At 51.9% G+C, this 13,925-nt stretch overlaps 5 protein-coding genes across 5 annotated transcripts; 1 reads left to right on the top strand and 4 right to left on the bottom strand.

Annotated features, from left to right (window-relative positions):
• Positions 1–293: 293 nt before the first annotated feature.
• STE23 (metalloprotease) lies at positions 294–3,749 on the top strand (the record flags this gene model as incomplete). Its single annotated transcript, XM_056219102.1, has 3 exons — positions 294–542; positions 656–3,152; positions 3,208–3,749. 3 exons carry the CDS (start codon positions 294–296, stop codon positions 3,747–3,749), a joined length of 3,288 nt encoding a protein of 1,095 aa, XP_056066229.1.
• A 697-nt stretch (positions 3,750–4,446) lies between these two features.
• On the bottom strand, positions 4,447–5,279 carry N0V89_010357 (uncharacterized protein; the record flags this gene model as incomplete). Its single annotated transcript, XM_056219101.1, has 3 exons — positions 4,447–4,581; positions 4,650–4,817; positions 4,953–5,279. The coding sequence occupies 3 exons, from the start codon at positions 5,277–5,279 to the stop codon at positions 4,447–4,449; spliced, it is 630 nt and encodes a 209-aa protein (XP_056066228.1).
• Positions 5,280–5,799: 520 nt separating this feature from the next.
• On the bottom strand, positions 5,800–7,797 carry N0V89_010356 (uncharacterized protein; the record flags this gene model as incomplete). The annotated part of the gene is made up of 2 exons (XM_056219100.1): positions 5,800–7,669; positions 7,793–7,797. The coding sequence occupies 2 exons, from the start codon at positions 7,795–7,797 to the stop codon at positions 5,800–5,802; spliced, it is 1,875 nt and encodes a 624-aa protein (XP_056066227.1).
• A 1,795-nt stretch (positions 7,798–9,592) lies between these two features.
• Positions 9,593–11,271, bottom strand: N0V89_010355 (uncharacterized protein; the record flags this gene model as incomplete). The annotated part of the gene is made up of 4 exons (XM_056219099.1): positions 9,593–9,905; positions 9,965–10,658; positions 10,706–11,026; positions 11,076–11,271. 4 exons carry the CDS (start codon positions 11,269–11,271, stop codon positions 9,593–9,595), a joined length of 1,524 nt encoding a protein of 507 aa, XP_056066226.1.
• Positions 11,272–11,833: 562 nt separating this feature from the next.
• On the bottom strand, positions 11,834–13,457 carry N0V89_010354 (uncharacterized protein; the record flags this gene model as incomplete). Its single annotated transcript, XM_056219098.1, has 4 exons — positions 11,834–12,760; positions 12,817–13,087; positions 13,228–13,278; positions 13,327–13,457. 4 exons carry the CDS (start codon positions 13,455–13,457, stop codon positions 11,834–11,836), a joined length of 1,380 nt encoding a protein of 459 aa, XP_056066225.1.
• Between the last annotated feature and the right edge of the window lie 468 nt (positions 13,458–13,925).

The following is a 13,925-nucleotide window of genomic DNA, read 5'->3' as shown; positions in this document are numbered from 1 at the left end:
CGCGAGTACCTTCGTGGATGCCCGCTTTCATTCGCACCAACCTTTTGGGGACTGCACCGCGACCACGACTCAGTGCCACTGCCATCAGAAGCCCAGCGCATTGGGTGTCACCGCCTACCGGGTGCTCTTTAAACTTACCCTTAGCACCGGCCTCAGGCTACAAAGCGGCCGCCACTTCATCCCACCAACGCCGCGTATATAAACCTTCGCCGCTGCAGCCTAGCCCCGTCTTCCGCATAGACACCACGAGGCTCTTCGCGACTCTGCCTCGCCGAGAAACACAGCCTATCAACATGGCCGAGCCATTAGGACGGAGTGTCGCACGACCGCGGATAGAGGACCTAGAGCGCGCCGAGGTCGACGACCGCTCGTATCGCATAATCACATTGTCGAACCAGCTTGAGGTTCTGCTGATACACGATGCGACCACCGACAAGGCCAGCGCTGCCATGGACGTCAACGTTGGGAGCTTCAGCGATGCAGAGGACATGCCAGGTATAGCGCATGCCGTGGAGCACTTGCTGTTCATGGGCACGAAGAAGGTACGTGGCGGCGTAGATCTTTGAGCACGTTTACACGGCTGCCACAAACGCGTGGTGTCTCAGATATAGTCGTACAATGTGTGAGTTGCGCAATTGCTAATCACGACCAACAGTACCCAGAAGAGAACAACTACAACAAGTACTTAACGTCATATTCGGGCCACTCGAACGCATATACGGCATCCACCTCCACGAATTACTACTTTGAGCTCGCTACCTCTAAATCTACGCCTTCGAACAGCAACAGTGCCACGCCCAGCGCGACACAGGAGCACTTGCCGATAGATAAGGAACAGTCACCTCTCTGGGGAGCCCTCGATCGTTTTGGTCAATTTTTTATATGCCCTCTGTTCCTGGAAGATACCGTGGACCGTGAGATCAAAGCTGTTGACTCAGAGAACAAAAAGAACCTCCAGAGTGATACCTGGAGGTTACACCAATTGAACAAGAACCTTTCCAATCCGAAGCATCCGTATAACCACTTTTCCACTGGTAGCTGGAAGACGTTGCACGATGAGCCCATTGCGCGGGGTGTTCAGATTCGGGATGAATTTATAAAGTTCCATGCTACGCACTACTCGGCGAACAGGATGAAGCTCGTTGTGTTGGGCCAGGAGAACTTGGACACTCTGGAAGAATGGGTAGAAGAGATCTTTTCGAAAGTACCAAACAAGGACCTGCCGAGAAAGCGATGGGACGATGTATCGGTGTATACGGATAAGGAGCTGCTCATCCAGACATTTGCAAAGCCAGTCTTTGAGTCAAGGTCGCTGGAACTTTCGTTCTTGTATCGTGACGAGGAAGAGTTCTACGAGTCGCACCCGTCGCGCTATCTTAGCCATCTGATCGGTCATGAAGGTCCCGGTAGCATTCTAGCTTACATCAAGGCGAAAGGTTGGGCGAATGGTTTAGGTGCTGGAGGCTCGTCTCTCTGCCCTGGTAGCGGTATCTTCAACATCAGTCTCAAACTGACGGAAGACGGCCTGCAGCATTACAAGGAGATCGTAAAGATAATCTTTCAATACATTGCTATGATCCGCGAGTTGCCGCCCCAAGAATGGGTCGTCGATGAGCAGATCAAAATCAGCGAAGTTGGCTTCCGCTTCAAGCAAAAGAGCCCACCAAGCAGGACGACTAGTGCACTGGCCTCCGTCATGCAGAAGCCTTACAGCCGCAAAGAGATTTTGAGTGGGCCTTCGGTCATCAAGAAGTTCGATTCGCAGCGCATCAGCGAGGCCATGGAATACTTGCGACCCGACAACTTCAGGATGACAATTGTCAGCCAGGAGTTCCCGGGAGACTGGCCGGAGAAAGAAAAGTGGTACGGTACCGAATACAAGGCCGAAAAGATTCCTCAAGATTTCGTAGACGAGGTCAGGCAAGCCTTCCAGGACAAGGCGCGACCTGAAGAGCTACACTTCCCGCACAGAAACGAGTTTATTCCCAACCGATTGGACGTGGACAAGAAGGAGATTGAGAAGCCTGCGACACAGCCGAAACTCATTCGGAACGACGACGCTGTGCGGTCATGGTGGAAGAAGGACGACCAGTTTTGGGTACCCAAGGCCAATGTGCATATTCACCTTCGCACTCCGATGACTTACGTCACGCCAAGGACAGCCGTCCTGGCTTCGCTGTATGCAAGCTTGGTTGACGATGCGCTGGTAGAGTACTCCTATGATGCAGACATCTCCGGTCTGGTGTACGGCTTCAGCACCCATGCGAGTGGCTTGTCAGTCTCTGTATCTGGCTATAATGACAAGCTGCATGTCTTGCTAGAGAAAGTCCTCTTGCAAATTCGGGATCTCGATATTAAAGAAGACCGTTTCAAGATCGTGATGGATAAGACGAGCCGTAGCTTCCGCAACTGGCACTTCGGCCAGCCATTCCACCAGGTCGGCACGTACTCTCGCTGGTTCCGCGTTGACAGCGCTTTCATGAATGATGAACTCGCGCAAGAGCTAGACACCATCACTGCACAGGAAGTACAACAATTCTTCCCACAGGTCCTCTCTCAATGTCACATTGAAATTCTGTCTCACGGGAACTTATACAAGGAAGACGCACTCCAGCTCACCGATCTTGTTGAGAAGACCATCAAACCGAAAAAGCTCCCTCCGAGCCAATGGCCGATTGAGCGAAGCCTGATTCTACCGGAAGGCAGCAATTTCATCTACTCACAACCGCTCAAAGATCCTGCCAATGTAAACCACTGCATTGAATATACGCTTTACCTAGGGAACCGCATGGACGACGCTCTTCGCGCGAAGCAATTCATCCTTGCGCAAATGGTCGACGAGCCAGCATTCAACCAGCTGCGCACCATCGAGCAGCTCGGTTATGTCGTCTTTAGTGGCTCTACCGCCGGCATCACCTACGCTGGGTTCCGCATTTTGATCCAGAGCGAGCGGGACTGCGGATATCTGGAGGGCCGTATTGATCACTTCCTAACCAAGTTCGAAACGACTTTGCAGGATATGAGCGACGAAGAGTTTGAGAAACATAAGGGTGCTGTTATCTCCAAGAGATTGGAGACGTTGAAGAATCTCGGGCAAGAAGGGAACAGGTTCTGGAATCATATGTTCAGGAATACGTATGACTTCTTGCAATGTAAGTTCTACTTGCCAGATTACCTTTCAAACTGCCCAACACTGACTCTCCGCAGCTGAAAACGACGCCGCCCAAGTCTCCACCATCACCAAAGACGACATGATCGCCTTCTATGCGCGTCACATCTCGCCCTCCTCGCCTCACCGCGCCAAACTCTCTGTCCACCTCACCGCGCAGTCTAAGCCCAAAGAGCCCACCCTCGACGAGACGAAGACACAAGCCCTTGCTGTGCTGCAGACCATTGCAAATGAGGAGAAGACTTCCGTGGATGCTGGAAAGCTTCAAGCACGCTTGGAAGGAGTCGACGAGGCATCGAAGCTGCCAAGCGCGATATCAGCGCACCTCGCGGAAGATCAAAAGTTGAGCAAAGAGGAGGTTGCCAAGATCGCCGACGAGGCAGCCGCGGCATTGGGTCTTGCAGAGAGCGGCGTAGGCGAGGTTAAGCCTGCTGAAAAGGTGGACATTCAAGAGTCGGATGCGAAGCAACCCATCATCATTACTGACGTGCGCGCTTTCAAAGCTGGACTGTTCGCGAGCACTGGCGCGAAACCTGTACGCAATCTTGAGGAATTCATGGAGGACGCGGCGAAGCTATGATTTCATACCCGCGGAGCTTGGCTATACTTGGGGTCTCTTGAATGCGAAAGCGAGATGACGAAGCATAGAAGTGATGGCGTGGGCCTGCCAGAATTGCCAATATGGGGTAGTCCGTTGATAGTACCTTCGGCCGACGGGATGTTGTTCAGTCACATGTTGGGGAAGCCAATCTTATAGCTGTGAAGGATTCGAGCGTTATTTCTTACTGGATGAGTCGACATGTGACCTGGAGAACATCGTGTCAGCCGAAGGTAGCACGGTAGCAGCCGTTGGGTGGCCAAGTGGTGGTCCACCTTTGTGGTCTAAATGAGATATTCAACGACGAATGAGAAACACGTATTGAAAGTGTAAGCTTTGCCGAGAAAGTTGTCCTAAGACGAAGCAGTAGCGTTCTTCACTATGTCTATTTCTAGAACCGTAAGTTAATTCCTTGGATGGAGAGCTGAAAGGGGTAGCCGGCGGCCAGACCACATTCTAGTGAGGATCGTAAACCCTGAATTACTGTGATAGACCTGAATATTCTCGATTGGCGAAGTCTCCGAGATGTACTGCGGACACTAATATCGCTAGAAGAAGCATCTGGGGTGTCAGTATACGCAGCTAGCGTCTGGGTGTGATACACCGAATCAAGGTGAAATGGAACGTTGCCTTCCTTGCTGCTACATTTATGTACACATGACAAAACCCCACCGTCCGCTTACCGCTGTCCAAGCGGCTCATCTGTGATCCTCTGCGACACATCCACCTCAGCAGGGTCGCCCTTGGGTGCGAGCGGGTATGAGAGCTGCGATTCCGGGAGGGACTCGAGATGTGCGCGGTGGTGCTCGTGAGCCTATATCTTGTCAGACATGCCCACCTTATAGCCAACCGACTTAGATGATAATTTTGGGGTTCACATACAAATGGCAGACCGCAGTACGTGCACCAGCAGATCTGCGGCTTATCCACGTTGATGAATATCCTTGGGTGGCCGAGAGGTCCGCCTCCACCGTCGCAGGATACAACGCGGTCGTGTGTCCAGCGGACGGGTTGCTTGTGGATCAAATCGATGGCGGCATATGGGCGGGGCTAGCATTCTCGTCAGTCACTTGCTCGTCTCGTCCACTGTTTGTTGCTGGCCGCATGATCCCCTCTACAGCCCCAATGAGGCTGCTGGGGCCTCAATTGCACCGCAATTCGCGGGACGAATGAGATCTGGCATACCTGATCCTCCATGATAGTCTGCTCGAATCGCGGTCCCTGCATAGCAACAGCCCTCGGCTGTTGGCTTGTACTCCATGTGCCCTGGTAATTTGGCGCCTGCTTCGTGCGCAGTTCCTCGCCTTTCGCTACGCTTTCCTGCAGCACCTTGTCGAAGGAGCCCTCGGATGAGGTGGGCGCAGCATTAGTCTCAGAGACATTGGGCTTGACGTCGCGCTTCGTAGGGTCGTTGGCGGGCACCTGGTTGACCGAGGTCGCGGGCGCCGAGTAGGCGCGGAAGAAGGAAAGGCCGCGCGCGGCGCTGCGGGCGCGGAGGGTGCGTGCGAGCATTATGGGCGTGGGTGGGAGGCAATTGGCGTTGCCGTTGCGGAGGTGGTATTGGAGATGATGCTAGCTCGGAGCTTTAGTGCCAAGACCGTTGCGTTAGTAAGCGAGATAACCTCAATATATCAATGTTGATTGGATGGAGGCTCTGCGTCGTCCAATTATGTACCTCGCGATCGAGTGACATTCAATCCTACTATCGGCTTTCATGGTTTCTGTTTGAGGAAAAGTTTCTAGTATTTCACAATCAAATTTATTACGCAATTTCATCTCATGCCGCAGCCAAACTCAACGCCTGACCAAGAAAGCATTACTATGGACTATCACTGAAACCGTTCTTGATGCCATCGTCCTGTTCGCCAAGATCTAACGCACAGTTCTACGATGAGAGCAACCATGTCAAATGCCATCCTCGGGCGGGCCAATGCTACTCAACCGCCCACCGATCATGAGACTATCAAACTCGCCTTATGCTTCCAAGGCATGCCAAAAGCATACACACCTACAGATTCCGTCAACCCAGCTTCTACAATTCATTCTCATCGCTCTCCCCGCTCTCTGCCTGAGCCGTGCGAGGATTCTGGTGACCCAAGTCAACATCTTCGTGACGCTCTCGATGGTTTGCACGGTTTGGGATAAAACCACCATATAATCGGGAGCCACCACCCGTAGAGGGTAGATGCCACGTTGTCGAGTCCGTGATCGAGAACGGACGGTGGGCAGCAGGTGGATGAGATAGGCTGTTGTAAAGCGCCCTACCAGTTGTTAGGAAAGGCTCGGAGTCGCGATACTCAGCACTGCCAAGGACAGAACCAGGGGTGTACTGTCCATCAGACGGACGTGCCACATGGCTGAAGAGCCCCCCATGGGTGGCAAAGGAGCTTCCCGTCGAAGGCTTCCAAGTGCTGCCAAAGAGTAACTGAGCAAAGGTGGCCTGCCCACGATGCTGATAAAAAATATCATTGTCGCAAGGAGAAACATAGGAAGACTCGACGTGGGCAAAAAGAGAACCATACCCTGGCTTCTTACGGGCACCGAAAAGCGGACCTGAGGTAGGCAGCGGCTCAGAGTGACGAGCTGCACTGCTAGATAAACCGGGTGCTGGGTCTTTAGGAGGACCAAGCGAGAAACCTGTCTTAGGGTTGTAGAAGACAGATTCTCCGACGGCCTTTCCACTCCCGAACAACGAACCGGAGGCTGGTTGTTTTCCGGGCGGACAAGCTGTAGTGCCGAAGATTCCACTGTCAGAGGATGAAGAAGCTCCAGTTACGTGCTTCGAAGAACCAAGAAGCCCAACCGGGATGGGCTGCTCGCGAGTCTTGACCTTCAGCTCATCCTGAAGACGCTTTATCTCGTTGTCTTTGCTCAAGACTTGAGCATTCATGCGTGCGATCTCACCATTCTTGAAAGAGATGTCTAGATCCTTGCGCGTGAGCTGGATATTCTTCTGGTTGATCTCCTTATCCTTCTCTCTAATAATCTTGTGCAGAGTTTTCGCAGCCTCATGCTGGGTATTCTTGAATTGTTCGTAGTTATCCTCTTTGAGTCGACGCAGTCTATGCAGCTGCATCTCCAGATTTGCGATTTGATCGTCTTTCGAGGGCTCTTGCTCGGATGATCCTGCTGCAGCACCGGGAGCTGCTGCGTTCGGTGCTGAAGAAGCACCAAAGCTAGGCTGGGTGATGTCACCGAAGGTGAAACGGGCTGGAGCAGCACTGACTGTGTTATGATTCCCAAACTGAAAAGGACCAGGTTCTACACGAGCTCTAGGATCAACACCAGATCCTGCAGATGCAACATCGCCAGGAATTTGCGTATGTGTCTTCGGCTTGAGGAGCTCGATGAGTTCCTTGTTGGTCGCGTCTAGGCTTCCAAGAACGTCAGAAACTTGCTTCGGCAAGCGCGGCATCGCCTTCATGTTCGAATCGATGAAGTTTTTCTGGCGGTCTTCGAACGCGTTCATCGCAAGCTCCTTTAGCTCATGGATGTCCTTGGCTATGAGTTGCAAGTGGACTTGATCCTCGGGCGCAATGTTGTTCGATACCACGTCGGAAGGTGGTGAGAATAGATACGAACGCACGGCGCGTTTTGGTATCGAGCAGGGCTGCTGCTTGCCAGCAATGCCTCCGATGATAGGTTTATAGGAGACACCAGTGAACGAGTTATCCGGAACCCCTCTATTGGGATTCATTTTCGACTCCTTTTCAGACTGGCGCTGTGTGTCCTCCTCTGTTCCGATACAGTCCATCAACAATTCGATGTCCGCTCGGAGTTGCGCATTCTCTTCTTGCACGGTACTAGGCGTCTCGCCCCTCAGGCTCTGCATGTTAATCTTAATAATTTCAAAGGCCTCGGGACCCATCTTCGTGCAAGCCTCACTCAACAGAGAAATCATTCTCGAATTGAGGATTAGCCGTTCCCCATGTAGGCGCTACTGCTGTTAATATCCATGAAGGTTCGTTCGCAGTGTTTGGTGTACTTACAACTTCTTGCTCATCAAGCATGATTCGATCCTTTACATCATTCTTGCTGACAGGAGCAGTCTTAGCTTTAGTGATGGAGCTGAGACCCAAGGCTGGAGGTCGATCAGGAGCCTCGTCGATGTCCGGACCGCCACTAATCGTCATGTCAAAGATTTGTTCAGCCGACGCTGCAGATGGCGGCGTGTACTGTTCACCAGAGTCACTAGAATGAGGAGAGCCTTTTGTGTTCACAAAGCAAGGCGAAGAAAGCTCCATCTCACATGTGAAAGGATACATTGCCTGAGCTGGCGCGGCGGATGTAGACGCAGCCCTAGGCGGAGAAGCGTAGAGAGAATCGCCGCCGCTCGACACCTTGTTCGAAGTTCGACGTGAAGCAATGTCACTTGCTGCAGCGGGTGGACCTGCTGTAGAAGTGAAAGTTGAAGGGCGCAGATCTGTATTGTTTGACCGCGGTGAGACATCAAACTTCGAGAAAGTAAACTGATGCGGAGACGAGTCACCATACACCGAGGAAGCATAGTGTCGGGAAGGCGACGCAAAAAGCCGGCCTTGTGGGTCCGCATCTGACGAGTTTCGCGGAGGCGTTGACGAAGGCGACGGCGTTGTTGACGATGGCACCCGAAACATGGTGGGTCGTGGGCGCAAGTTGTTTGTTGTACCTTATCCGAAAAAAAGACTCAGGTTATGCTGAGGGTGAGGTGAGACCGGTGGAGAGAGAGAACAGAGTCACAGCTACGCGCGGACTTTTATATCAGGAGAGACGTCGGCGAGTGCGGCTTGTGCGCGTCAGGTTGGTTCTTCAACGGTCCGTGTGCCTTCCTTTAATTCTGCAGAGAGGTTGAATGGAGCGATGCCGTTTGCAAGTGAACCTGGCGAGAAACAAACTCAGTCAATAAACACTGCATCCTGTATCGACGCCCTAGCAACGCCAGACTCAAACTTCTCCAATATGCACCGAGCTCGTCTCAATATCCACGCTCCTCCGCACTTCCCCTTCCTCCACGCTCTGCGGCCCCTTCCCTGGCCCCAAACTCTCCCGGCTCCCCTTCAACTCCAACGCACTACTCTCAAAGCTATTCTGCCTCTTCCACAGCGTGATTATACGCCCAATCTTTGCCTCGGTACTCATCTGCTCGCCCCACATGCTCTGAACCCTTTTAGGCGGAGCAGAGTCGGACGAGTACTGCAATGTATTGCGGTGGTCACTATCTCTACTGCGTACCCTCGTCACGAAGCGCGGGAAGGTGTGGTAGACGAGGACTGTGACAAACTCGGCGGCTGCATTCATGCTTCCGGAGATTCTTTGTAGGTTACATCCATTTGAGCCGCTTTCAGGGTCGCGGCGAGGCGGACGGTGTAGATTGGGCGGGTTATTGAGGCCGCTCACGCCCTCCGGAATCACCTAGGTTTGGCACTCACAGTAGGCCCGTCGCAAACACTCCCGCAGCACCAAGCTTTGCTTTAGTCCCATCTGCAGACCTCAAATGGCCTCCATCGGCAATACTAAGATGCTAGCAGCACTGATCAGAATAGGAAAATGCCTTTTTAAACAGACCTACAACACAAGCACTCAGACATCTCGATCCCAAAAAGACCCGGACGACTTATCCGAGCGCGTACCTTGAAGTTTTGCTTTACCCGCTCCCGGAGCAAGTCTTGTGTTCTATTTCAGTATCCGTGATATACGATCCCAAGTCCAATGCTTATAATCGGAACGACTGCAAGCATTGGACGGGCAAAAATAAGCTCAGATAACCCCAGGGATTGTTTCAGTTGCAGCTCTACTGCCCTTCGTCGGTAGCATTCTACTATCTCCCCGCCCGGATATTGCCTATCTCACACTTTCACATCCACGCTTCTTTCGGTGCTTTCATCCCTGTCCGACTGAACTAAATTTTCATCAGAAAGATCCTCATCTCGCCTTTGCGCTAACTCCCTAGCATGTAGCACTCTGATCGTCAACGCTGTGACGATCAACATAAAGCTCAAGCAGCTAACGGTGATGAAGCCCTTGCGGTATTCCGGCGCGTCGACCTGCTGCCACACTATCAGCGGCAACCATGCTTGCAGCACATAAGCGATCTCGTTCATGCTTGCAATAACAATGGCGCGCTCCTCGTTGTCGTGTGTGCATATTTCATGTGCCCATCTAGAATTTCACTGTCAATACAGGGTTTCCAGCGTAGAGTGTGTGGAAGGGAAACTTACGCCATGCACAACCCGGATAAACCGCCGGCCACTCCGGTCAGTGAAAGACAAGCCCACTTCCACTTCGTAGGGATGTTCCACACAGCCAACGATACTTCAGTCATTATGTTCACACAGCCACCGAAGACTATCATTGGCCACCGCGCTCCCTTTAGCACGCCGTCGCTTATCCAAGCCATCGCCAGCGTTGACACAACTTGCACGCCGTTTTGAATCGTCGGGTAGACGTTGATCTGGCTGACGGTGTACTTCGGGTCCTTCGAAGCCTTGAGGTACTGCTGGAACACAGGTGCCGCACTCACACCACCGTTGTTGAAGAACACGTACAAAGGTGTTAAAGCGTAGATATGCCAAGATGTAAATATCTTCTTGAACTTTGCTTTCGTGTAGGGCTTGCGCTGTTGACGTCCTTCGAGCTGCATGCGCTTCTGCGCGAACTTCACTTCTTCCTCGGTGAGGTACCATGGCTTGGCTATTTCGGGCACGTCGGGGATGAACCAGAAGCCGGCGATGGCAATGGGTAGTGATATGACGCCATCGATGATGAAAAGCCACTGCCAGCCTGCCATTCCGCCGCGGCCTCCGAGCTTGTAGACTGCTGCCATGAGGTAGCCTGAGAACATGGTGCCTAGTGCAGATGAGGTGTGGAAGATGCAACTACGCTTGGCTAACTCTTCTTTCCGGTACCAAGACCCTGACCACGTGAGTGCGTTGACAACATGTAAAGAACAATAGACATACCAATAATGTACTGCATTCCGGGATAGAACGTGCTTTCCGCGAGCCCAATAAAGAACCGCAGAACGTAGATCGTCGTCGCATTATTAGCCCGAGCAAGACAGAAAGTCAGAACAGCCCAGGTGATTTCCATGCATGGGATCCATCTCGAGGGTCGAAACCGTGTAAGGATCATATTGCTGGGCAGCTCGCCAATCACATAGCCGACAGTCCAGCACGTCTGCATGTAATTAAGCTGGTTCTTGTAGAGACCAAGGTCTTCTTTCATGCCGGAAACGAAGGCGCTGTTGATGTTCGTCTGATCAAGGTATTTGATGAAGTAGCCTAAGGAAATGGTAAGTGCTGATTGGTCTAGACAAAAGCGATTTCGTACCCAGCGACGCGAAGGTCAAAAGCGCTGCATCGAGCTTGAACATGAACCATCTTTCTTCCTTTGGCTTGTCCAACGTGTCCCACAGATAGTAGTACCATTTTCGCGGCTTTTGCTTGACTTCTTCAGAGGCTTCCACGATCAGAGGTAGCTCATTCGGTGAGTCTAACGTCTTGGGATGGAATGAAGGGTGGCCCATCTTAGTGTAGGCTATCGTCAGTTGACAGTTGAATGGCGGCGACCAAGAACGTCAAGCCTACATAGTAGAATGCGGCTCATGTTTATGAAGATGGTCTCGCCACCGAAGAGCTTCGAGGGATTGAATTCGGGCTAGAACGCCACTACCACTGACGCAAGAGCAAGCATGTATTACTCAATACTCTAGTTTTTGGAGGTCGGGCAGTCTTCCCCACACCGTGACAACCCCGCGACCATGTGAATGGCAACGGGCCGAAGCCGAGAAACGTCATTGCAGGGTACAAGTGCGAGCTGGGGACAGTCCCTACGATTGGGGCGCGTTGCTTTGGGGACACGACGCGAACGTGGTGGTTGTGCAGTACCGCATTACTGAGTCGCGACCAATGAGTACTGACCGCTGTAGCGCAAAGGTCTATGCATATTGCGTGCCCGGGGATAACCATAGATAAATGACCGACACCGAGTAATCGAGCAGCTTGCACTTTAGTAGTAGACCGAGAAGCGTTGTCGATACAAGGAACAGCAGACATTTATCATCATTGCGCATTAAAAAGGACCTGACCCTACGCGCAGGTCACGCCCAACTCCTTCACAGGACCGGGTCCGGCGGCACGCATGGCTTGCATCCGAGCGACCAACTCCGCTCTTGCCTCATGCCAAACCTCTGTGTGCCCAAGCAGCTGCGTTTCCAGCTGCGGATTGGCGAACTCTAGGAGCTCATTGACGTATTCGACTTCCTTTTCTCTTAAGCTGTGGAATGTCTTGCCGTAGCCTTTGAGTGCGACTCTATCTTCATACTCTTTTCTCATCTCTTTCTCGCTCGGTAGCTTTACTTTGCCTGCGGCAACTTTCGCTGCGACCATGGCCTGAAATTCGAAGAGCGTAAACGTAGCTGTAAAGTATGGAACACCGATGAAGATCAGACTTGGGTCTGGAATATAGAAGATATCCTTGTGAAGATTATGCAGCTGTGTTCCGTCTGTGACAAGTGTGGTGGGAGATGCGTCAGCGGCAGGTGTGCTGTCAGAGTGCAGATCAGGTAGGAAAGGTATCGTAATATGGTAGCCGGTACATATCAAGATGTCGTGCATCCCGCATAGTGTTTGGCCGGATTTGAGCTTGATGGTCACCGGAAGTGGCTCGTTTTCATCAGTCACCGCGGTATTAATCTTTGGCAAGTCGAAAGCCACAACTTCTTCGACCCGGGTTGCGTTATCAGGAAGCAGAGTGGCTGGCAGATCAAATGCACCACCACGATGGCTCTGATAGATGGTATTGGAGATCGGACCAAGTTCCCGAGCGATATCGGTTGAAGATACGCTCGCACCGATCAGAAGCACGTTTCGATTTGCGAAGCGCTGGGGCGTCCGATATCCTTTTGAATGTTGTATCCTGGTCGGAAATCGTCGTTTCAACTCATCAATGCCGGGTATATCGGGTACCCTTGGCGCGTGGTAGTGACCTGAAGCCACAAAAACAGTGTCAAATGTCTATAGAGCAATAAGCTTAATCAAAGCATCCTATATTCGTGAGATCAGATTCATACCGAGGTTGTTGATCTGCTTTCTGTGGTACCTGAAGGCCGACGCTCCAATACTACCGTCTCGACTTTCCACTTGCCGTTGATCTTGAACAGTTGCTTGACTTCCGTGTCATAGTGCGTGATACGTTCCACTCCAGTCTTTACTGCAGTATCCTGGATATAATCCTTCAGAACAGAATGGCTAACGTAGTCTTCAGTCCCAGCTGGGAATGGATTGAGCGTGGTCGTGAGCAGGCGTGTACCAACATTGTTTTTCAGGCCAACATAGCAAGGTCTGCGCTTGGTCGGTGGTTAGAATGCTCGTTGTTATTTTGAAGGCGATGCTTTTACCCAGGTGGAGCATGTCGTACCGCCTGTGTCTCGGCCTCAGTAAGTTTCAGGGCTGGATCATCTGCGTAGAGCTCTCCTTTAGACGCCAGAACGGAAGGGTAGGCGGGTTCGAGTGGTCTTCGCTCATCATAAAGCCTAGAAATAAACTTCAGAGCTGGCAATGTCCAGATGTACGACACTTACCAGACTCCACCAGCAGCACTTGATCGTTCAAAGACTGTTACGTCTAGTCCTTCATTTCTCAGGTGAGCAGCAGACACCACTCCACTAATTCCAGCTCCTATCACAGCAACGCGCTTTGTTGATGCGGACATGTCGTAATGGTGAACAGCGCAAAAACAGCCAAAATCTTGCTCAGTGTACCGCAGCAAGCTTAAAGGACACAACAAACGTGCCACTGGAGGCTGACACCCTCCCGCCTGAGCGACTTTGTGTAACAACACGAGCGGATTCCAACAAAGGTATTCTTTAGCACCACAGATGTTCCATGGTGCTCAATTCGTCCAACATGGGCTCGAGTGGCTCAAAGATTGACTCCACTTGCGTGCGTCGCTGCGAACGCAATCCAAAGTATCGATGGCAACTTCCGGCATTTCCGCCCTCACGCCACTCTCGCGGATTCGTAGACTGCATACGACTTGACATTGGGCCGAAGAGATAAGGATTGAAAATCAATAGAGCGCGCAATAATCCCAGCCGATGATGTGATTGAAGCTGTTTGGAATCGCGTGGGAGCTACCCCGCAAGCTAGTGTATGGAATTGATCGCGTCAATGTATGACT

The sequence above is a fragment of the Didymosphaeria variabile genome (genome assembly GCF_027946475.1).
Source record: "Didymosphaeria variabile strain IMI 356815 chromosome Unknown scaffold_8, whole genome shotgun sequence".
Taxonomy (NCBI): Eukaryota; Fungi; Ascomycota; class Dothideomycetes; order Pleosporales; family Didymosphaeriaceae; genus Didymosphaeria; species Didymosphaeria variabile.
The sequence above is the reverse complement of the archived record's forward strand: the minus strand, read 5'-3'. Positions and strand labels throughout refer to the sequence as shown.